This window comes from Hydra viridissima, unplaced genomic scaffold (genome assembly GCF_058129835.1).
Source record: "Hydra viridissima isolate aposymbiotic clone 2 unplaced genomic scaffold, HvirCarnegie_v1 scaffold_12, whole genome shotgun sequence".
Taxonomy (NCBI): Eukaryota; Metazoa; Cnidaria; class Hydrozoa; order Anthoathecata; family Hydridae; genus Hydra; species Hydra viridissima.
The window spans coordinates 5264091-5286936 of record NW_028324311.1 but is presented as its reverse complement, the minus strand read 5'-3'; the positions used below and the strand labels follow the sequence as shown (position 1 = coordinate 5286936).

At 29.6% G+C, this 22846-nt stretch overlaps 3 protein-coding genes and 1 long non-coding RNA gene across 7 annotated transcripts; 3 read left to right on the top strand and 1 right to left on the bottom strand.

The window, feature by feature from the left end:
- Positions 1-3598: 3598 nt before the first annotated feature.
- On the bottom strand, positions 3599-7775 carry LOC149880939 (uncharacterized). Its single transcript, XM_090068552.1, has 2 exons — positions 7642-7775; positions 3599-7080 (listed from the first exon to the last, which is right to left on the bottom strand). The coding sequence occupies exon 2, from the start codon at positions 5335-5337 to the stop codon at positions 4648-4650; it is 690 nt and encodes a 229-aa protein (XP_089924678.1). The 5' UTR covers positions 5338-7080; positions 7642-7775; the 3' UTR covers positions 3599-4647.
- Positions 7776-8278: 503 nt separating this feature from the next.
- On the top strand, positions 8279-11463 carry LOC149880938 (uncharacterized). Of its 3 annotated transcripts, none has more exons than XR_016445547.1 (4): positions 8279-8595; positions 9378-10008; positions 10103-10296; positions 10502-11463. It is a non-coding gene; the product is annotated as an uncharacterized LOC149880938 (long non-coding RNA). The 3 variants fall into 3 exon arrangements; XR_016445548.1 differs by lacking the exon at positions 8279-8595 and adding an exon at positions 8976-9041; XR_016445546.1 differs by lacking the exon at positions 8279-8595 and having other exon boundaries at positions 8952-10008; positions 10103-11463.
- Positions 11464-14615: 3152 nt separating this feature from the next.
- On the top strand, positions 14616-21045 carry LOC145193740 (GDP-Man:Man(3)GlcNAc(2)-PP-Dol alpha-1,2-mannosyltransferase-like). 2 transcript variants are annotated; one of them, XM_090068551.1, is made up of 3 exons: positions 14621-14711; positions 14902-15058; positions 17264-21045. In XM_090068551.1, the coding sequence occupies exon 3, from the start codon at positions 18188-18190 to the stop codon at positions 19664-19666; it is 1479 nt and encodes a 492-aa protein (XP_089924677.1). In that variant the 5' UTR covers positions 14621-14711; positions 14902-15058; positions 17264-18187; the 3' UTR covers positions 19667-21045. The 2 variants fall into 2 exon arrangements, with proteins under 2 accessions (XP_089924676.1, XP_089924677.1); XM_090068550.1 differs by lacking the exon at positions 14902-15058 and having other exon boundaries at positions 14616-14711.
- LOC145193741 (serine/threonine-protein phosphatase 2A activator-like) lies at positions 19958-21045 on the top strand. Its single transcript, XM_080071247.2, has one exon. The coding sequence runs from the start codon at positions 19958-19960 to the stop codon at positions 20927-20929; it is 972 nt and encodes a 323-aa protein (XP_079927373.2). The 3' UTR covers positions 20930-21045.
- Positions 21046-22846: the final 1801 nt, after the last annotated feature.

Here is a 22846-nt window from a genome sequence, read left to right as displayed (position 1 = left end):
TTTTTTACATATTTCACAAAAACCAATTCTCTAAAATATTCAAGAGGGTATTGATTATGATGTAACAGAAAATAAAGGTGGTCTTAAAAGTTGTATCACTTCTGGATCAAATGGTTTCTTATTGCTTGAACTTTTTTTTTCTGTAACTACTTGGATCTGAGGAACAAAGAAGCCTTCTTAAAACATCCATGTTAGTTTTTTTTCGGGAAAATTTGCGTGAAAAATGCTCTTGAAATTTCTTAAAATCTTTGTTGCGTGATTCTTTAGCTTCTTCAGAAAGCGATCTAGTAGGTGATGAAAGTTGTTGTACAACTTCATGTCCCTGTGATAAAATACGATGTAAGCTTTATGGCATACAATACCATGAATACAGTTCTACATATCTATTTGCAACATTTACACAATACACTTGGAAAGCATCTGGATCGAAATGCAATCCTGAGGATAATGTTTGTTACACAAAATAAATCATTTTCATTAAGCATAAATCAAATTCGGTAATGCTAGATACTATTTAAGGATTCTCAAAAAACCGTCTCCCAGTACTTCTATCATTCGATGTACCTGAATCACCCGCCTTAGGGACATCAATAACAAGTCCAAGTTTTATTTGTTCAAGATGTATAATTATCAAAATAAGCCTTTAACACAAATCTTGTCGAACTGAGACCCAATTATTACATAACCATTTTGAATAAAATGCATATTATGTTTTTGCCACATAAAATCGGATACATCATTTAACTTGTAAAAATCATTAATAGAGACCATGCGGACATATGCGGATAGTAAATCAAATTTATATTGATAATGTACATAACGTATTTCATGTCTCATATTGGATAACTTATCTCATGTCTCAAATTACTGAAGCACCTTTGACCGCTAAAGTACTCAATTTTATAAGTGAAATTTTAACTAAAAAAAACACTTTAATTATGCCATTATTAGAAATCAATTTATTTGACATGACTTACGTGCAAAATGGTGTTGCAGCAGCTCATTTGAAAGATAATTCTTGAACTATTCAATAAAACAAGAGTTTTTAAGGTTATTAATTATTTTATCCTTATTTGTAACACAAAAAATTTAAAATTTGAAAAAAATATTTTGAAAAAAAAACATTTTTATCAACAGCTTAGAATGCAAACGGCATGATAATTATACAAAAATATATACATTTTAGAAAAGCTGGATGTTTAAGCTATAAAATGGTATACATTGATGTCATTGGTATACATTGATGTCATTTTTGAGAATGTTTTTTTTTTTTACTTTTGTCCACCACCTGGTCCACTGTACACAACCATAATGATCTGAAACTTTTATTAGGTTTTAACATAAAACAAAGTCAGTACAAAAAACAAATAAAATTTTATTATTTCAAATATTTATTTATTCAAGTAAATTTGAATGCCAAATGAATGTCATAGGAATGGGGTTTTTGAATATTATTGTTATTATTGTTAAATGTATTATCAATCTATCTATATCTTTCTATATCTATCTATATCTTTCTATATCTATCTACGTCTATCTATATCTATCTATATCTATCTATATCTACCTATATCTATCTATATCTATCTATATCTATCTATATCTATCTATATCTATCTATATCTATCTATATCTATCTATATCTATCTATATCTATCTATATCTATCTATATCTATCTATATCTATCTATATCTATCTATATCTATCTATATCTATCTATATCTATCTATATCTATCTATATCTATCTATATCTATCTATATCTATCTATATCTATCTATATCTATCTATATCTATCTATATCTATCTATATCTATCTATATCTATCTATATCTATCTATATCTATCTATATCTATCTATATCTATCTATATCTATCTATATCTATCTATATCTATCTATATCTATCTATATCTATCTATATCTATCTATATCTATCTATATCTATCTATATCTATCTATATCTATCTATATCTATCTATATCTATCTATATCTATCTATATCTATCTATATCTATCTATATCTATCTATATCTATCTATATCTATCTATATCTATCTATATCTATCTATATCTATCTATCAGTAATTTTATTACAGTTATTTAGGTTTTTAAAAAGTTATTTTTTTAGTCCGAAAAAGTAAAAAACATCGTAATGAATCGATAAGTATCGCTATCGTATTTACGATATGAATTACGATATTTATCGTAACTGAACGATTGATATCGTAATGAATCAATAATTATTGAAACTTTATCGTGCAAATTTTTTGGGTACAATATAATCGTAATATATCGAAACTAACGATACGCACTTTCCGATATCTTATCGTATCGTAATAAGAAAAGTTTCGATTCGCAGATGCTTTGTAGAAACATTTGCGAGATTTCTCAAAAGAGAGTTTTCTTTTTTGATTAAATATTCTAAAAAGTTTCTTTTGTCTATCTTTTTTTTTTTTGCATGTTTTTTTGATCTGTTTTTTGAGCAATTTAAAATCATGGTCTCATTATTTTTTAAATTTCATTTTCTTTAACTAATTTTTATTTACAATTTACAATTTCGTTACATTATTATTATTATAAATTGCAGGTTCACTTATTCCAGTCAATTTGAGTGTTAGTTATATCAGGTGTCACTGAAAGCGTCAGGAGAGCTTGCGAATCACGCTTGACGTGTGAAGCTACAGATTCATCATCAAATAAAATTAAATCAGCTACGTCATAACTTAGTGCATCATTCGAATTTGATGTTAATCTAATAAAAATGAACTCAAACTGGTTATCCAAAAAAAAAAAAAAAAACTCGATGTTTCTTATATTTGAATAATCAGTTTAAATTCTTTTGACTTTGGTATTTTTAACTGTGCAGATATAATTTTTTGTGAGCAACAAAATTTACTTATATTTTCATTTGATAAATTAAATAAAATATTTTTAGCGCTGTGCGTCATTGCTCCTTGTCGAGCTTCACTCCGTGGATCTTTCGGATCTTATAATAAATTGCATATGACCAGAAAGATGTTGTTCTAGATCCTTTAACTATTATTTTTTATTAAAGATTGCATTGGTTTTTGTCTGTTCAACTTAAGTATTAACTTTTCAAAAATAAATAGCTTTCTTTATACCACTTCCATCAATCAATGCATTAATATCTGTTAAACCAGTCAACGGGTCTACTTACTTTTGCAAAATATCATTTACTTTTGTGTCACATTGCTCGGTCCAAATGTGTTTTTTCAATATAGACTGTAATTTTGGAGTAAGTATCTTTGCTGCAGTTTCATCTATTAGTTTTGTTACAATATCAACTGCAGCAACTTGACAAACATCTAAAGCCTTTTAACCAATCTATTTAACAGCATCTTTACCAGCATCAACAACTGCAGATGCAATCCCTTGCTTGTAAACAGCCTTATGAGCATTCTTGAAATGCTATCAAAGAATCTAGCATAGGGCTGCCAATTCGAACTTTTTTTTAGAAGTTCGAACTTGAACATGTTCGAACTATTTGGGAAAAAAGTTCGAACATTTTCGAACTTTTTTTAATGTAATAAAGTATGCAAAATAAAAGAGTACAAGTTAAAAACAAAACCGTTTATTTATCTATTCATAAAACTGTTTATTTATAAAAACAAAACTGTTTATTATTGAGACCCGCTTCTCATTTTCACTACATTTAACTTGAAAAAATTGTCTATTTTAGAATAAACAACATCACTCAGTATTTTTAAGTGTTTGTTTTAAAAATGTTAATGCATCTAATGTATCATCCCGTAATGAGCTCCTTATTTTTGTAGCAAATAATCCTAGGCTAGAGAAAGCCCTTTCAGCCTCCACAGATGTCGGAGGAATAGTTTTAAGAGCATTAAAAAGCATTTCTAAATTTTTGGGTCTTGATTTGCTGGCTTCAAAAAGAGCCATTTCCTTTTTAATGAGGTTAGATCCAAGTTCACCTTTGTCTACTGTCATTTGAAAATCAGATGTTTTAATGAAACATTTAAGTTCTTGAGCTAAAGTCAATTTCATGTCAGCATTTTTCATATCATCAGCTATATCACTGTTATTGACTTCTCCATCAGCATCAGAGTCTTCCTCGCTAAACTGGAATAATCTTTGAATAAGATAGGTTGCAATATTTGCTATAGAGTTTCTTTTTATTTTATTCCCAAACTGATCATCTTGATTCAAAACATCTGGGTTTGATAAATATTTAAATATTTATATAAAAATTCTTTTTTTAAATTGCTGTTTTACAAGTTGACTAATTGGCGTGTTGGCTTCATTCAATTTTTTCCGGATGAATTGAATTATAATTTCAGAAGACAATAAACCAGCATCACGTTTGGAAAGTGCTTCAATAGCTAGTTTGAGCGGCTTTAGGGCAACACAAATGTTATTAACTTTATCAAGTTCATTCTTAGAAAGAGGAAAATCGGTGTTTTTGCTAATTAAAAGCTATTTTTATTTCTTTTTGGACTTCCAAAAACCGTTCTAACATAACAATTGTGCTGCTCCACCTTGTCCTGGAGTCACAAATCAAAGCTTTCTCTTTTCCAAATGCTTTAACAATATTTGGCTGAAAATCATCATCATTTTTTACAGGTGATCTACGAAACATTTGTACCAATTTTGGAATTTTGGCCACCGGCTATTGAAATTCAGTTTTCAATGAGGGCACCAAATTTTCAGTAGATATTTTAATTGTTTCAACATAATCAATCGAATTTTCATCTTCTTCCTCACTTTCACCACCATAATCTTCATTAACATCTTCAATTGAATCATTAACTTCAATAGTATCACCAACTTCAATAGTATCACCAACTTCAATAGTATCACCAACTTTAATGGTTTCACTAACTTCATTGTTATTACCAACTTCAATGGTATCACCAACTTCAATGGTATCAACAGGTTCATTGTCAAAATCATCGTTTGGTAGTGCAGCACTTTTTTTTTTAAAAAGCACATCAATTACGCATAAATGGATAGCATGATTGTAACATATTTGATGTTCTGGTTTAGTGTCATAGCCAATTTTTTTCATCAAACTGGCTCCATCTGTAACAAAGGCAACAACATCTTTGTCTAAGTTTAAACCAAATGAATTAAGTTTTTTATTAATTAGTTCAATGGCTTTCGATGCTGGCATTGTGCCATGTACCCTTAACATTCCAAGAGATTGAAATCCTCCGTTATAATGAATATTCAAATTCATGTATCTCCTGTTTTTAACTGATGTGTACTCGTCAAATGTTAGGTTAAATTTTCCATTAGTTAAAATGACTTTTTGTAATGAAGCAATTACTTGTTTCTTGATTGTTTCAAAGTATTTCATCACTAAATCGCGAACAGTTTGATGACTTTTGGGCAAATTAAATCCTTGAGCACGAAATGCTGATTGCAAAACTTGACTATTAGCAATGGTTGTAAAACTTATTCCATCAATAGCAGTCAATCTGCTCAAGATTTCAGGTAAAGTTTTAATCCCAGAACTAAAAAAGTTTTCAATTCTTGGTATTTTAGGAACATGACTAATTTCGACAGCCTCAGAGGCCAAGGTATTACATTTAATAATGTCAATTTTATGTTTCGTTTATAAGTGTCTTGTAATAGTGCTTGTTGTTGAGCCAGGAGTTTTTAATAAAACTTTACAAATTTTACATTTGGCTTGTTGCAGTTCTTGGGAAAATTCAAAATAATCCCAAACCTCAGATCTTCTAGATGTGCTAACGTCTTTGAAAGTAGCCATGTTTTATTTTTAATTAATGTTTTAATTTTTTAGGCATTTCTTCTGAAAGTTCGAACTTTTAAGCGAAAAAAGTTCGAACCTGAACATTAAAATTTTGGCGTAAAGTTTGAACGTTCGAACTTGAACACGTTCGAGCTAGCAGCCCTAATCCAGCACCTCCATATTACATCAGTGTTGTTTAAATCAGTGTTTTTTTGTTTATAAAAATACTTTTGTAACGACAGTATTACCTTTTTGTAAGAGTTTGTATTGTAAGAAGTTTTGTCGTTTTAGTTCATTACAAATTGAAACAAGTTTATTCCTTTGATCTTTGATTACCAGCTTTTTTACGAGACAAATCTATCTAGCATAACATTTGGGTACTTTGGTAAGAATATTGTGGTTCTCACAACTTTACCAGTTTTGGATTCATTCCACGTAGGTTTTAGTATATTATTCCATTTATAACCCCTATTCCCAAATCTTTTACATCTCGCTTCACTTTGAGATATTCCGAGACAAAATAACCTCTTTTTTCTACCAATTTTTAGTAAAGGCATTCTTTTTACTAATGATAATTATTTAAAACATAAACAATATGCTTTATGTAACATGATTTTAATGTTACATGAAACACAAAATTCATGTTCGACAAAAACAAGAAATTCATGCTTCATAGAGCTCTATCTCGCACGCTTGACAAGAATTTAGTCCACTCACTAATTTTTTGCACGAAGTCATTTACAGTGCTCATAACTTCTTCTCTCCTTTTATCAATGAGTGATTTTTTTTCGTTTTCATTTATCCAATTATGTGTATTCTGTCTTATCTCTTTCCTCATCTCTCTATACTTTTATCAATTCACTTAGAACAATAGAAAATTCTTCGTTGTGAAACAAATTCATTCATTTCAAACAAAATCAATAATAGTGCTAAAATTTGCCTCTGCTAATGTTGTTATCTTTTCATGTTTTTCAGCCTTTTTAATAACCTTTTTATTAACAAACTCATCTATAATACTTAGAAATCCTAAGTCTAAAGCTGTTGCCTCAATAGCTACTACTAATGGTGCTACAACATTACCAAACAATAGTCCAACATTAACAATACCTTATCCGAAAGATTCAGCTGTAAGTGTTGTGTCAGTATTGCTAATTCCATTTGAGATTCTATAATATTACTTAAAAACTTTTCTTTAATGGATTGTTCAGATTCTAGTAAACGTCGAATTTCAATAATTTTTTTCAATCTAAATGCAGAACGAGCAACATGATCACTATGAATATCTAATTGAGGAGCAGTCGGAAGTGTGGGACAAAATTTTTCCGATTCTTTAAATTTCCATTATTTCTAAATGAAAAAAAATTTATTTATCTCTCTATCAAAATAATACAATTACAAACAGCTTTTTTCCCTTTTCAATCACTAAATAAGTATCAGAGTTGTTCTTAACATCATCAACATTTTCATGTTAAAGTTCACTTTTTAAAACTACTTTTCGTTGTAAAACAGATTTCAAAGATATTGTTAACGTTCCTTTTGCAATGGACACACCAAAACATAGATAAGACAAGTCTTTAGTTTTTTCAGATGTGCTTCAATAAAGCAATGTTGTGCTCTGTGATCATATTTGTCCTAATCATTCATATTGTAGAATACTGAGCATATGAGCCTTCTGTGGGCTTTTTATAGATATAAACTCTGCGGTAGAGACCCCTAAAATGTATTTTTTTCAAATAAAATTTTCAGTACAATTATTTTTTCATAAACGTCAACCATTGAAGGGGGTGCCCCGTCAGAAAACTGAAGAAAATTTTTTTTGTAATGAATAAGGACCACCCTTATATATATATATATATATATATATATATATATATATATATATATATAACAAATTTTAATTTACTTTACTTTTATTTTTTGATTCCCCGCTCTCCAGGTATAAAACAAACAACAGCGCAACAAAGAGTTTCATCTTTAGAACTTGTTGGATTTTCAAAGTTTTTTTTGATCAAGAATATCACCTCTCTATAAGCTTTTATAATATTTTGCAAAGAATTTTGTCAAAAAGGATGTACAATTTTAGTTCGATAATAAGACGAAACAAATTATCCTAGTTATTGTAATAGTATTGACGCGATCCTGAAGTCATATTTATAAATATAAATATACTTATTTAAAATTATTTAAGCATTTTATGTGAGGTTAGTATTGTAGTCATTTTATCTTTCCTGTGGACTTAACAGTTTATGATTTAAAAAACACTGTTTTAGTTTGGCTAAATAAGTTTTTTTTATCAATACAATGCTTCATTAAATTGAGGTTAGTATTTTTATGTAAGATTTGTATTGTATAGAGTATGTATACGCCATAATTGAAGCTTTTGCTACTAGGAAGGGATAAACAATAACGAAAACTACAGCCATGACGTGTTTCCCTTTATGTTTGTTATTGTTACTAATTGTAAATATTTGCTATTGTAGTTTTATAAAATCGTCTAGTTCAAGGCTTTTGAGTTGCAAACTTTCTAAATATACATTGAGGACATACTTTATTCGTTGCGTCATGAATTTGTTAATTATCTGAGCATTCAATTGGGATACAAAAAATTCCCAGTTGAATGGTACCCCAAATTGCTAAATCCTCTTTATATAAGTAAAATCTTAATGCTTGAGTAGTATAAGTTATCAACACAAGAAAATTATGAGATAAGCGAGTAGAATTGTTAGGAAACTACGGTTACTACGCTAGTAAGAATAAGCTAGCAGAGTTGTTATGGAAACAACGGTTACTACGGAACACTGGATCCAACCCTTACTGATAAGTACTGATAATTTGGTTGACTTCGAACAAATAATATATTTTGTAAGTTAATTTCGCTAGAAATTTTTTGTAATCGATGATTTAACTTTAGCAATTAAATTTCTCTTTAGATTACATCAAAATACGTGTGTATAATGTGAACTTGTAATACTTGCTGGCTTTATTTGGTTTTTTATAGTCTTTTTTCAGATTTTTTCTAAATTTCTGATAAAATACAGTTTAAATGCAGTTATTAATAAATGATATTTTTAACTGTACTTAAATTTAAAATTTGCCAAAAATTTACTGATATTGTTATTTAAAGAATTAATACACATTATTTATTTTATTATTAGTTAATAATTTGTTTAAGAACAATATCTTTATTGTACATGTATTATTTATAACGTATTATTTAAATAACAATATCTGTTTGAAACAATAGAAACAAAGGAACAAAGCAAGAATATAAGTAATTTATTGTACCAGAGAAAGAGAAGTTGCAACTCGTAAGCAAAGTGATTATACATCTGTTTTACAAATGGGTAGTTCCGTAGGATTAAGAAATTAGGTTTTTAAGAGAAGGTTTGATAAGTCGTAATTTTTTCTGTAAATTTATAAAAATTACGAAGTCTGTCGTAATTTTAATGTAATTTTTTCCTTGGTTTACATTCAAATTCTTCATTTGCAAATGAAGGTTAACTAAATTTTGTGAGTAAATTTACTTAACCTTCATTTGCGTGGGTGGACACCAAATTATCAGTTAATTAAAATTTTTATTACATTTTTGATAAAAACATCGTTGTGTGCCAATTGGTTGAAAAAGACATTGGTTTTTACTGCAGGGATGAGGAGTTACCTTGAAAGATGTCACACCGATCTTAAAACCATAGTTACGAAAAAAGAGACTGCAAGGAATAGAAAAAAACGAGTTGAAAACTGAAGAAAAATATATCGGCAATCAACGAGGCAGATTAATATTATAGACAACAAGATGTGTACATCAGTACACAGGACACTTGATTGCAGCCTCAAACCAAGAAAAGAAAATTGATGGCTAAAGATTAATCAATGAAGTCTATTTCTTTATTTATGGAGATGAAACTGCTCTTGTTTAACTACTCAATTATTCTAGCTGACGACTCGTCGTTAGCTAGAGTTTGATCAAAACTAGATAAAATGCTTATCTGTGCCAACTTACTTTCAGCTTTGTGGAGAATGAAGGATTCCGAAAATGGGCTTCAAAGTATCTGGCAAAGCTCACGATCAATGATTACAACAACATTTTCCAGGAATAAACTTCCTCTTCTCTAATATTAGATAAACAAAGCTGTGGATTCCAGGATGGAAGCTGATCTTCCAGAATGCGACGGTGTAGAATTTACAACAGACATATGGACCAGTCGTAACAATGACTTGCACAATTCAACAACATTGCACTACATTGACAAGGATTTTAATCAGAAGAATGTTGATGTAGGTTGTGTTTCTTTCAAGTGAAGCCACAAAACTGCTGCAATCTCAAAAGAACTTTAAAAAATTATTAAAGAAATTCCCAAATTTCTTCTAGGCGCAACAGAAGTTGCAGTACATAATTCGGGAGCAAACATCAAAGCAGTAGCGCCAATATTTAAAATTACCAACAGTCAAATCTGCATTGATTATCACCTCAATCTAGTTGTTTCCAAACGTATGGAGCCTGTAAAACTACCCACAATTGCGCAAACCATTGAGTCATTCAAAACCTTGTTGACATATCGCGAGGTTAGAATTATTTTGTTCTATCTCCAATTTTAAAAGTTGGGAGAAAATGAGTTATTAATTTTAGTAAGTAATGATTACTTCTAAAATGTGCTCTATTTTACAAGTTTTTTTTCTAAATAATTTGTTTAAACATAAATCATTTAAAGCATAAGTTATTATATCTTTAAAAATTAAGGCTAAAATTTTAAATAATTTTTACTTTAAGAAAAAAATCAAAAACTTTCTCCAAACGTTTAAACTTGGAGATAGAACAAAATAATTCTAACCTCGCGATATGTCAACAATTGTCCACTAGAAATGGAAAGAATTATTGCCGCTGAAAGGAAATGTAGCTTTTGGATGGATCACCCCTGTTGCAACAAAATATCTAGATGGTGAAATCCATTCTTCATCTCCGTGTTGCACTGGAAGCTATCGAAGAAGAAGATCCGACTTCTTCACTTTGCTGAAGAATTCCTACATTAGATGGGTTTAAAACAATAGCTCTCGTGTTGCCAGCATTCGAAGAAATCAAAAATTCTTCAGAAATTCTCTCATCCGATCTTATGACTGTTCCAAAGTTGATTTCTCAGTTGTACAAACTGTCTAAAACTCTGGAAATTCCCAAGAAACAGACCAAAAACAAAGGAGTTATCGAATTCTTAACAGCCCTTAAAGATGAAATTGAGAAAAGGCATCCTGATTGTGGATGCAAAAAATTAGCCTATGCTATTTGAAATCTTCATCACTCTGCAAAGGTGCAATGCTGAAGAAATTGGGCGTGTTCAATAAAGCCAAAAACCAAATCATTGAAGATAAGCCTTCCATATCGGCATATTTGGATCAAACTCAGCATTAAAGTCAGATCAATGAGCTTGCTGTCAGAAAAATTTTCTACATTCCTGAAACCTCAGTAAACAGCAAAAGTTTATTTTCTGCAAGTGCTCAAATGGTCAGTGATTGCAGAAGCCTTCTACACCCAGAAAATGTGGACATGATTGTCAACGCTCAACAGAATTTAACAAAAATTTAGCTAAAGAAAATCTTACTGGAATCTGATGGAGAAAGATGTTTGCACCAACAGTTTTATTAACCAAAATATTTTTAACATTTACGTTAAGAAAAACATTTTCCTTAAACAAAATTGTTTCATTATGAAGTTGTTAAAAAAAAGATTCAAGAAAAACATTTCGTTTCCAGCTTTCTCTTTAAAATTAGCTTATACATCGTGGTAAATGATAAATTCTCTTTATTAGTCCAAACTCATCTAAGAAATATGTATTTTATCTTAGATCAAAGATCTGTATAAAATAAAATTATCGAACTCCTACGTATGCCTGATTTAATACAGGTAATTAAAGTATTTTTCTAAAGCTTTAATTTTTGCATATCTCTGAAACTTAAATATAATGCCAAAAGTTTACTATTATCAACTTTATTTCTAGTTTTTTTGACATAAACATTTTTCTTTCACTGGATACATCAACTGAAGCGTTACCAAAAAGTGTCGGGAGTCGAGTCGGAAGTCGGTTTTCCGGGAGTCCGGAGTCTTTTTTTTTTTCTTCCGACTCCCCATCATAGATTTAAAAAAAAAAGACATCTTTTGCACTAATAATATTTTTAATCTAAACTTAGTTCTTAAAATTTTTTGTTTTGACTACACAAAGTTGCAATATTTAAAAAATGCAACATGGCTGGTACAAGGAAAATAACAGAAGAATTGACCAATCTAAAAAATCAGCTATAGAGAAAGTAAAAAAAATTACTTTCTCTATAGCTGATTTTTTACATCGGTCATACATTCTACACCACTATGCCACCATTTAATGTAAAATAGATCAATTTACATAAGCAAAAGAAGATATGAGCAAGAATATTTTTGCTGCATATTTGATAATAACAGTTTACCCTGTGAAAAATGGATATAACTCTCGGAGTGTGACAACTGGGCTCCTGAAACATGCGGACCTGGCCCTAGAGATTTTGTGACTGACTTATTGCTAAAGAGTTTTTTTTTTTTTTTAGTTTTTTTTGTTTTAACATTTTTCAAAATAAAAAGTCTGTGACAATCTTTCTAAAACTGTGAAAACGTGAAAACGTGTGGATAAAAAGAGTTTGATTTCACTTTGACAAGAATATGACTAAAAATTTGACTAAAAAGCCTTTAGTAAAGATCTTAGACTCTCCTAACATTTAATATGTAATTAATTTTAATTGGTATTGTTAAAACATCAACCTCAAGATCTTTATTTTGCAAAGAATATCCCAAATGTTAAGAGGCATCCATCGTTTGTATTGTTACACCTCGTTGTTATCGTTATTGTATCGTGTGTGGTCTTTAAGCATTCCAAAAAAATTACTTTCAAACTTTTGTTATTATTCAGTAATGAAAAAGTAATGAGAACATTCCAAGAAAACTAACTTTAAAATTGTTCTGAAGCATCAATAACCACAGTTTCATGCAAGATACTAAAAATGTTACAACGATTTGTAAAAGTCCGAAGTACTCTAATATAAATAGGGCCAATAGAAATTCACGACAAAAAAAAAAAAAAAAGAAAAACCACAAGAAGCACAGCAACAAAATATCACATTCTTATTAAGAATTCTTAATAAATTTTTTTCGCCGTGAATTTCTATTGGCACTAAATATAAGCTGGTCTAATACAGTTTCCTTTATATGTTTCATAATCATAGTTTCATAATCTTTTTTGTTACAAGACTTAATAGATATAGTCCAACGAAGTCTTTAAGAAATATTGGACAATTTTTCCGTGGTTATAAAAACATGTTATGAGCATCAGCAGTTTATGGAATAGTTTGTATTTCACAAAGAAAACGTTTCATTAAAAACAAAAAACAAAAAACGTTTAAGTTTTCGCAGCTGCTAAACATTTACTGCGCATGCTCTTATCAGAATTTTTTTTTGTCCAGAAAAAACTTTCCAAATTGTAATCGGCAAAAGGTCCTTAACTTTCTTAAGTATCACTATAACTTCTCAAATTTCAATCAGCTTTTCATATCGTTTTCTTAAGTTCAATCCTCGATTTTAAGTTCCTAAAATATTCTTAAATAGTTTTTCTGGCATAACATTTACAAAAAAATACCATGCTTTTGCGACTCGATTGCCCATCCTACTGTTAATTTGGCTATACACTATTTACTGCTACTGTTAAGCCACAGTCTATTATCTGCTTATTTTTATCTTTGCTTAAAAAGAAGTCCAGTAAACACCAAACCCAGTTTCCATATAATATATAATAACATTGCATTGAAGTTATGCTGAATTTCCAGTTAATTACAAACTAGGTTTAGATTTTACTAATCATACAAGAAAACACAAAGTGTCAATAATTGTACATTCATTTATTCAAGTACATCCTTTTTTTATTTCTTCTTATCTAAAAGGAGAGGAAAAAAAAAATTCTTATGAAGCATTGGTGCATCTGTAAAGACATTGTTACATAAAAAAATAAAGTTTTACAAATACAACACAAAAAAAATTTCTAAAGTAATACCCACCTAAGCATAACGAGTTGGTTTGCTGGTTGCAATCGGTTGATTAGGGTAACATTTATGCGTGCAGCTACCACAGTTGTTGGTTACGCAATGGTGCCCCACCATGCACATTAATGTACAAGGTGGACAAGGAACAGTATTTTTACATTCTGAAAGGAAACGTAAACAAAAAATTAAAAGAAAAAAATGTTAAAACTTTGAAAAAAAAATGGAAAAAAACCAATATAAAATTGAGTAAGCTCCTACTATGACAAGAAGCATTGCACCCTCCACAATAATTAGAGACGCATTTGGAGCCGAGAGGACAAGGGTGGTTCAAACAGGGGTCAACAAAGCAATTAACTTTGACACAGGCTGAGAAAAAAACGTGTAAATATTTTACAATAGAGTCTGAACAAAATTATCAAAAATGATGCTGCTTTTTTTTTTTTATTATAAATTTGTTGAATAAATCAGTAATGAGCAAAAGTGCAGTTGGTATATTTAGGACCTTAATGCTTCTTTTTCTCCTCTTCAAACGAATAGTTGTTAACTTACGAGCTTTCGTTTCTCCGCACGCCAGGTATAAAACAAATAACAGTCCAATAAAGATTTTCATTTTTCTTGAGGCAATCAGTCTTGTTACCGAACAAACTTTTCACAATTTTTTGACAACACCTTGAAAAAGCGCAGCTTTATAGTTTTATTACCTATTACGCAAGCAAAGTGTTCTCAAAAAAAAAAAAGGTTAAAAATAACATCTTAGAATTTTTACATCAACATGCGTCAAAAAGATGACACATTTATAATCGTCAAAGTACATTGACCCTGAAATATTTTTAGAAATGTTGTGTCATTGTATCCTACGCTTTTTATACAATACAAGTTTAGTATTATATTGAGAGCGTGCTTGATAGCAGTTTCACCAAGATGTAATGGTATTTGACGCTTATATTTTATATTGCTAGTAATAATTCGTTTGTCATTGCTATTATATTAAGTCATCTTATTATTAAGTCATCTTATTATTAAGTCATCTTATTATTAAGTCATCTTATTATTAAGTCATCTTATTATTAAGTCATCTTACTATTAAGTCATCTTATCATTAACTCATCTTGCATCTAGGTTTTTGGACGGCAATTACTTAGGGGTTCGATATTTTTGATCGTTGCATTCCGGTGATTTGAATATTGGAATCATAACAAAAGTTGAAAAATTAAACTAAATTTTTCCTTTCTTTCCACGACAACCAATCAGAAGTTAGTCAAAGGTTGCTGAGAAGGTACGTTCTCACGTGATGTTTGACGTAAATTGGCTCAAAACGTTTTTAATGCTAATCGAAAGGAATCAAACTCCCAAATAAAATCTATATGATCTTTGTAAAATTAAGAAAGCAAAGTTAGCCCCCACTCGCAAATAAATTTAACGAATGAAATAAAAAACGTCAGCATTTAATTAGGTAGCTCGATAGAAATAGGGTTTATCCCAATTACCAAACCGTCGTTGCTAAGAAAAAAAAAAAAAAAAAGTCCAATCAATGACGTCAGCATTTCATATTTTATAAAGAAAAAATTTTTTTTTTTTCTTTTATAAAATCAAAAAGAAAAAAAAAAAAAAAAGAAAGGGATTAGTGTTGGTAAATATGGAAATGTTTGATACTATCAAATATTTGTCCAGTTTGATATCAAACAAAGCAAATATCTCTATAGCAACGAAGTATTTTGTATCTTATGGAAAAAAAACCGTTTTTCTTTCTTGAAGTATAAAAAATTTTTGATTGGATTTTTTTTTTTTCACAACAACGAAATATTATACTTAAGTCGATAGATTCGTTTTGTAAAATTCGAAGTTACAAATTCTCTTTTAAAATGGGCAACAAAAATAATTGGTATTTTAGGTTCGTTGAACGAACTTTTTTAAAAAAACTATTGGTTGTCGCTTTATATTCTTAGTATTAAGTTACTTATTCGTGAAATATATAAATTATGAAGTAACTTTTTAATGCAGTATGTATAGAATAAACGTGACGCAGTTCACAAAACCTTTTTTAAATGTTTCCCAATCTGAAGCTATGTTGTTCCAAAACTGTACAACTCCACTTTTTGACGATACATGAATTTCTGCACTCATAGAACAAAGCTCTATGGAATGAAAACAAGAAAACTCTGACAACTAACCGTTTTTTTTTTTCAAACCATTGAGAATCAAAATATTACTGGTCCATGGTTCTGACTAAAAAGCGTAAAAAACACTAAAAATTAAATGTCTAAAACTTTTCATTAGCTTCAGGAAATTTAAAAAAGCGTAAATTATTTAATTTGCTATTTCTTTAATGTTATATTTTCATGATTATTGTTAAAATATTGAAACCGCTTCGTTTTTTGCATCATTTTAATGCTTATTATTTAAGTTTAATATTATTAAAAAGTTATTTTGTTAAGGTATTCATTAAGGATTTTTTGTAAATCTAAAAAATAACGAAAGCAAAAACAGCAAAAATCAATTAAATTTAATTTAAAAAAAAATTGTAAAAAGGCATTGGAAATTTTTGTTATGACTTTTTTTAGCATCATGACCCAAAAGAAAAATGTTTTCAATAAATTTTTTTAATATCTAAAGAACCACTTCGTTCCACCCTTTTTAAAATGGTTCACTACAGAAAACCCTTCTCAAAAATGGTGGAATAGTCATCAAGTTCTTAGGATATACTGTTTGTTTTTTTTTTTTTTTTTTACATTTTAATGTAGCAAAAGTTGCAGCAACACAGAATCATTTTCTTTTCTTAAAAAAAAAAAGGATTTTCTTGAAATGAACATTGATAGACTTGTGCTGTTTCGGAACTCAGGCTTAAATTCATTTTTGGAATTTGTATCTTGTTGAAATTACATCATTATGGCGTAAGTGATCACATTTTGAACGGCTTGTTTTTTTTACTTACAGGTTCGTCATTTTTCTTTGAGTTGGCATTAAAATGTGCATAAATTCTTTTTTTGAAACAGTTTATTGAAACTTCATTTGCGTCAGGAGAATTTCTTGTTTCAGCTGTGAATACATTGCATAAAGTTCGGCAAAGGACACTAAGCATAAGCGTTTGGTTCTCTCGTTGATAAAGAATAATAACAAATAATAACGAATAAAGTAAAAAATTCATTATCAGTATATTAAAATAACTTATGATAATTTTAATATTTAAAAATAACAAAGTTGTAAAATGATATTGCGTACCTTTTATAACTTCAACTCTTAGAAATAACGAGAAATAGTTTTATTTAAAAGCCAAAAATTTATGTATGAATATAAACTTTTTATACCGTAACCCATTTGAAAAAAAAAATATTCAAAACGTGATATAAATATTTTTAAAATATTGAGATCACGTTCTGTGGTTTTATATATCAAAGTTACGGAAAAGATTTATTTAGAGATTCAGAAGAGTTTAAATATGTTTTTTGTTCTTGGGTCATCTACGTTTATGAAATTTTTTCAGGAATTTGTGAAGGAAGTCATGAAAACTCCTTACGTATAAAGATCGGGAAAGATTCTCCTGTCAAGAGATCAGTCAAGATTCCAACAAAGACAGCTCTTAACAAGGAACAAAAAATGCATACGACTAAGATAATTTTAACTGTTTTAATTTGATTTTGTTTAATTTTTGGTATCTTTTCCTTAAAGATAACTATAGTTGAGAAAATTTTTCTCTTTACACTGTAATGTCTTGGAAATAGATGATGGGATAACAACTATTATAGTTTATAATGGATGAGGGAGTTAACGGCCGATTTTATTTAACAATTGAATGTAGCTTTGTAAACGCTTAAGTATTTAAGTAGTAAACAAAAGAAAAAAACTTAAAAAAAGAACTTTAAACCATTTATTGAAGAGAAATCAGGTTAAAATATTCACAACTGGTAAAATACGTCACAAAGTTGAAACACGTCGTAACTAGTGAAAGTAGAAGTGACGTTCGCTAATTTATACATTTTTATTTTGTTCATTTGTTTATACATGATTTTTGGATACAAGCTTTAAAAACTTTTTTCCCTGTGGTTTTTCTCTCGGAACCACTCTATTCAGAAGACACAAAAATTATCCAATTACGGTGCCCAAAATTGTCGGGATTTCATAAAAAATTATTTCGCAATTCTCAAGCCTTTTTCTTTTTTTCGGGTTCTTGTTAAATTTTAATCATCTTTCATGGCCTGTTTTTTTTCTCGCTGTTCGTACTCTTATGCTCTTAACAAGTAGTGAATTTCTTAGATATTGTGCATGTATTAATGCACTTCTACAAACTTTTAAGCAATATTTACGCATGACTAGTTTTTTTTAATGTTGTTTCTTCTTAGAGTATTAACACAGTTGTTGGGTTCGTTCAAGATCTTATTTTGCCGTTTGGACACTTTCATATTATATTATGACTTATTTTTTAATTTCAACTTTGATGTTTCAGTTAGGTGTTACATTATTAACCTTATCTTGCATACCTATCTTATTTATTACATTAAGAAAGATTTCACGATGGAGGTCTAAAATTGCCGTTAAATCATTGCCCAGTGATTTGCGAAACAAAAAATTTAAGACTAATATCACCATAGGGTTTTTTCATCCTTATTGCAATGCAGGTGGAGGTGGTGAGCGTGTTCTTTGGTGTGCTATAAAAGCTTTACAAACTCGTTATGATTTTGTCAAATGTGTTGTTTACACTGGTGATGTAAATGACAAGCCTGAAGATATTATTAAAAGAGCCAAAGAAAGATTTAATATCGAGATTTCTCGTTATGTACATTTTGTATTCTTGCAACAAAGATCATGGGTTACATCAGAAAGATACCCAGTTTTTACATTGCTGGGTCAAAGTATAGGCTCTCTTGTACTTGGGTTCGAGGCATTATTTAAGTTTGCTCCAGATATTTATTTAGACACAATGGGGTATGCATTTACAATTCCTATTTTTAAATACATTGGTGGATGTCATGTAGGAAGTTATGTTCATTACCCAACAATTAGCACTGATATGCTTGAGAAAGTAATTCAAAGGCAAACAGATTTTAACAATTCTCAATTTATTTCCAAAAGTCTTTTTTTAAGTAAAATAAAGTGGATTTATTATAATTTATTTGCAATATGCTATGGTTTATGTGGGCAATGTAATGATGTTGTAATGGTTAACTCTTCATGGACTCTAAATCATATAATTTCCCTATGGAAAGTGCCTCAGAGAACGAGTGTGATTTTCCCTCCATGTGATACAAAAACACTTTTGGATGTAAGTGTTGATCCTAATGAAACTTTGAAAGTATTTCCGAAGCAGATTATTTCAGTGGCTCAATTTCGACCTGAGAAAAATCATATGCTTCAGTTAGAAATTTTCTCTCAATTTTTGAAACAGTTGCCCAAAGAAACAAAGGAAAATTACAAACTTTTATTAGTTGGTAGTTGTAGGGATAAAGAAGACAATAATCGAGTAGACCTCTTAAAAAAACAAGCAGCATTATGGGAGATAGACAAATATGTTGAATTTCATTTAAACATACCTTATAAAAACCTTCAAGGTCTTCTCACAACTGCTACCGTTGGCCTACACACAATGAAAGATGAGCATTTTGGTATTGGGGTTGTAGAGTTCATGGCAGCTGGATTAATAGTGTTGGCACATAACTCTGCTGGTCCCAAAATGGATATTGTGATTAATTGGAATAATAAAGGGACTGGGTATTTAGCTTCTACTGCTGAAGAATATGTTGAAATCCTGTCTCAGATATTTCAGCTGTTGCCTTTGGAACGATACAATATTTGTATGAATGCCAGAGAATCTGTGAAACAACGTTTTTCTGACAGTATTTTTGAAAAACAGTTTTTAGCCAAAACTGAGTTTATGTTTACTAATAATTAAAAGCACATCTTTGCTTTCAGTAAATATTGACAATTTTTTTTATATATAGTATATTACTCTATGAAAAGTTTATGTTTTGTGGATTTCTAGTTTTGGAAAAATTATTTAAACACATCATATTTTTTTTAAGCATCCTTTACTTTTTTGTTATTGTTATGGCAAAATTTTATGTTGGATTTAAATAAGATTTATCTTTTCATGTTGTCCTTAAGCTAAATCATTCCAATATTATTCTATTTTAAGTTAATTGTTTTATTGCTTTTCTGCTAACTAATTTTAATTTTTATTATTATGATTTCAATCTTAAATTTATATTTTGTTCTCCAAGTAAAAGAAATGGGTGATTGGAAATACATTGAACCAGTTCACAATATCAAAATTCCTGCAGATATGTCAAAATGGAATCGATCAAAGGCATATCATGATTATATGGCTTTTGTGATGTCTTTAAATGAGGTTGTTCGTAATACAAAACTCTCAGATTCATGTTATATATCTGAAACTACTAATGCAGTTGTAGGTGTTTTAGAGAAGTTGTCATCTTGGGTTGATGATATTCCGCCATGTGAACAGCCTCAAAGATTTGGGAACAAATCTTATCGCAAATGGTTTGAAAGGCTATTGGAGAATTCAGATAGTTTGATTTTATCTTTGTTGCCTGAGAGGTGTAAAGCTGCTACTATTGAACTCAAAGCATACTTTAATGATTCGTTTGGAAACCAGACTAGAATTGATTATGGAACTGGACATGAGGCTGCATTCATTTTTTTTGTCTGCAGTTTACTTAAGCTTAATGTCTTGACAGATCAAGATAAGTTGGCTATTGTAAATAAAATCTTCAACAAATATTTAGAGGTATGTCGGAAGTTACAAACTGTATACCGAATGGAACCAGCTGGTAGTCAGGGAGTATGGGGTTTAGATGATTTTCAATTCATGCCTTATATTTGGGGAAGTTCACAACTATTTGGTAATTCAGAAGAAATTAAGCCCAAGGATATTCCATCAGACTCAGTAGCAGAGAGAAACTCAAGCAATTATTTATTTTTTGGTTGTATTCGTTATTTATTAACTGTCAAATCAGGTCCATTTGCTGAACATTCTAATGTTTTATGGGGTGTAAGCTCTGTTCCATACTGGGACAAAGTTAATTCTGGACTTTTAAAGATGTATCAAGCTGAAGTCTTGTCAAAATTTCCTGTTGTCCAGCACTTTTTTTTTGGCAGTTTAATGTCCATTGAAAAGGCTGAACCACATAAGTAAAAACATCGCTGTTGGTTGAAAGTTCTTTTGTTAAATATAAATGTAACTTTTTTCTACATTCAATATTTACTGTGTATAATCCTTACTCTTGATTTTAATAAAATTGAAATCTCAAATGGAATTCTTTATTTTATTGATAGTTTACATTCCTGATTACCTGTAATTTGTAGAAGAAAAGAGATTCAAAAGTATAACGAATTGAGGTAATTTATCTTAACCCCGTGTTTACGCCTTTTTTAACGTTCGCAGATTTGATATAGGACGCTAAACTTGGTTTATAATAGAAAAGATTTAAAAGAGTTAATGAGAAATCATAGACAGCCTTGGATGCATGTTGCTGTAGTCATAAACAGTCTTGGATACATTTTGTTGTACATGCGCTATTCTTAGCCCAATCAATAATAAGAGTAATGCAGTTGTTTCCAGCTTAGTACTTGCTTATTTGTTTATTTACCAATAATTTCAATAAAATCTTGTAAATAGTTTGCATACTTGCTCTAATAAGATTAGCTTTCCTGCAATAGGTTTCGATTACATTCTGCTATAAGTCGGCAAAAGAAACTAAACCAAAACTCTGCAAAATCAAAGGACTGTCTTTTACTTCAGCTGGAAGTCCAATGTTGTTTGTTTATGAAACTTTTTTTTTAAAACTCACGATTAAGTAAAATATTCAAATCAACATTTTTGTTTCCAATTCTGCAAAGTAAGAAAAAACATCTTTTTTGTATATTCAATGCAATTTCGTACTTAAATCTCTCAAAATTTTCATAATATTTAAAGGGGAGAAATGGGGAAGTGCTTACTTTACTTTCCGTAGCTGTGTAAAATCATCATGAATGTTGAAATCTCTCAATATTTCTTTTCTGAACATGTATAGCTTTTTTAAATTCGCAAATGAAGCAGGTTTCTGTAACTTTTTATTATTAATTTCTATGAAAAGTCTGTTATGTTTGAAAATTCAAATATGTATAATTAAAAAGAATCACCTTTTTTCAATCTTTTTTTTTTTAATTTGATTTTTTTCAAGGTTGCTCTGTAGTTGTTTTAACATAATTATATTTACGCGGATTTTTACATGGGTCCATAAAAGTTATGTTGCGTTTAAAACAATTGGGACAGAGGCGGAGGTGGGGGGGAAGGGTAGGTTGGTTATAATATCCTTCGTCACCCACTTTGACCTTAACTGTGTGGAATAAAAGATGCAACTTTTTTGGATCTGTAACATGTGATAACAAAAATCTGGACAAAGTTTGTGTAAATATAAAAATACAAAGGAAAAATTTCATGAAATAGCAATCACTTCTATTTTGTTGAAAATTTAATACTTTAAATGTATTATTAAAAAATAATTTATTAGGAATAATCAAAAATGAAAAAAAAAAGCTTATAACGAAGACTCCCTTAGAAAACGAGCGTACGCATTTTTGGATTTGCATCCGGATGACAACAAAAACTTTATTGTAAATCATTTTCGAATGGAAAACATACCAAAATTTACTATTTATAATATACTTAAAAGAAATGGGAACAATATAGGACCAGAAAGAAAAGTCGGAAGTGGTCGCAAATCAATAAAGATGCCTGCAAAAGAGATTAAGCGCCTTAAAAAATTGATCAAAAGGATGGTATTTCACAGCGTGGTCACGCAAAACGATTTCATGTATCACAACCGTACATATGCAAAATTGTTCACCAAAAAACTATCATTCCTTATTGTAAAAAAACTAAAACACCAAAAAGAACAACGGCTCAAAAAGCAGCTGTTTGTTCAAAGTGCCGCAGGTTGGTTTCAATTTTTCAGAAAAAAACGTTTGACGATGAATCGTATTTTTATTTGAACAACACTAATATTTCTGGAAAAAGCTGGATTTTACTCTTCTGACATAAATGCAGCATCAAATGATGTAAGGCTAAAAA

Excerpts from the sequence above, each read along its gene's own strand:
- LOC149880939 (XM_090068552.1), bottom strand. The coding sequence starts at position 5,337 with ATGAAATACTTTGAAACAATCAAGAAACAAGTAATTGCTTCATTACAA.
- LOC145193740 (XM_090068550.1), top strand. The coding sequence starts at position 18,188 with ATGACTTATTTTTTAATTTCAACTTTGATGTTTCAGTTAGGTGTTACA.
- LOC145193741 (XM_080071247.2), top strand. The coding sequence starts at position 19,958 with ATGATTTCAATCTTAAATTTATATTTTGTTCTCCAAGTAAAAGAAATG.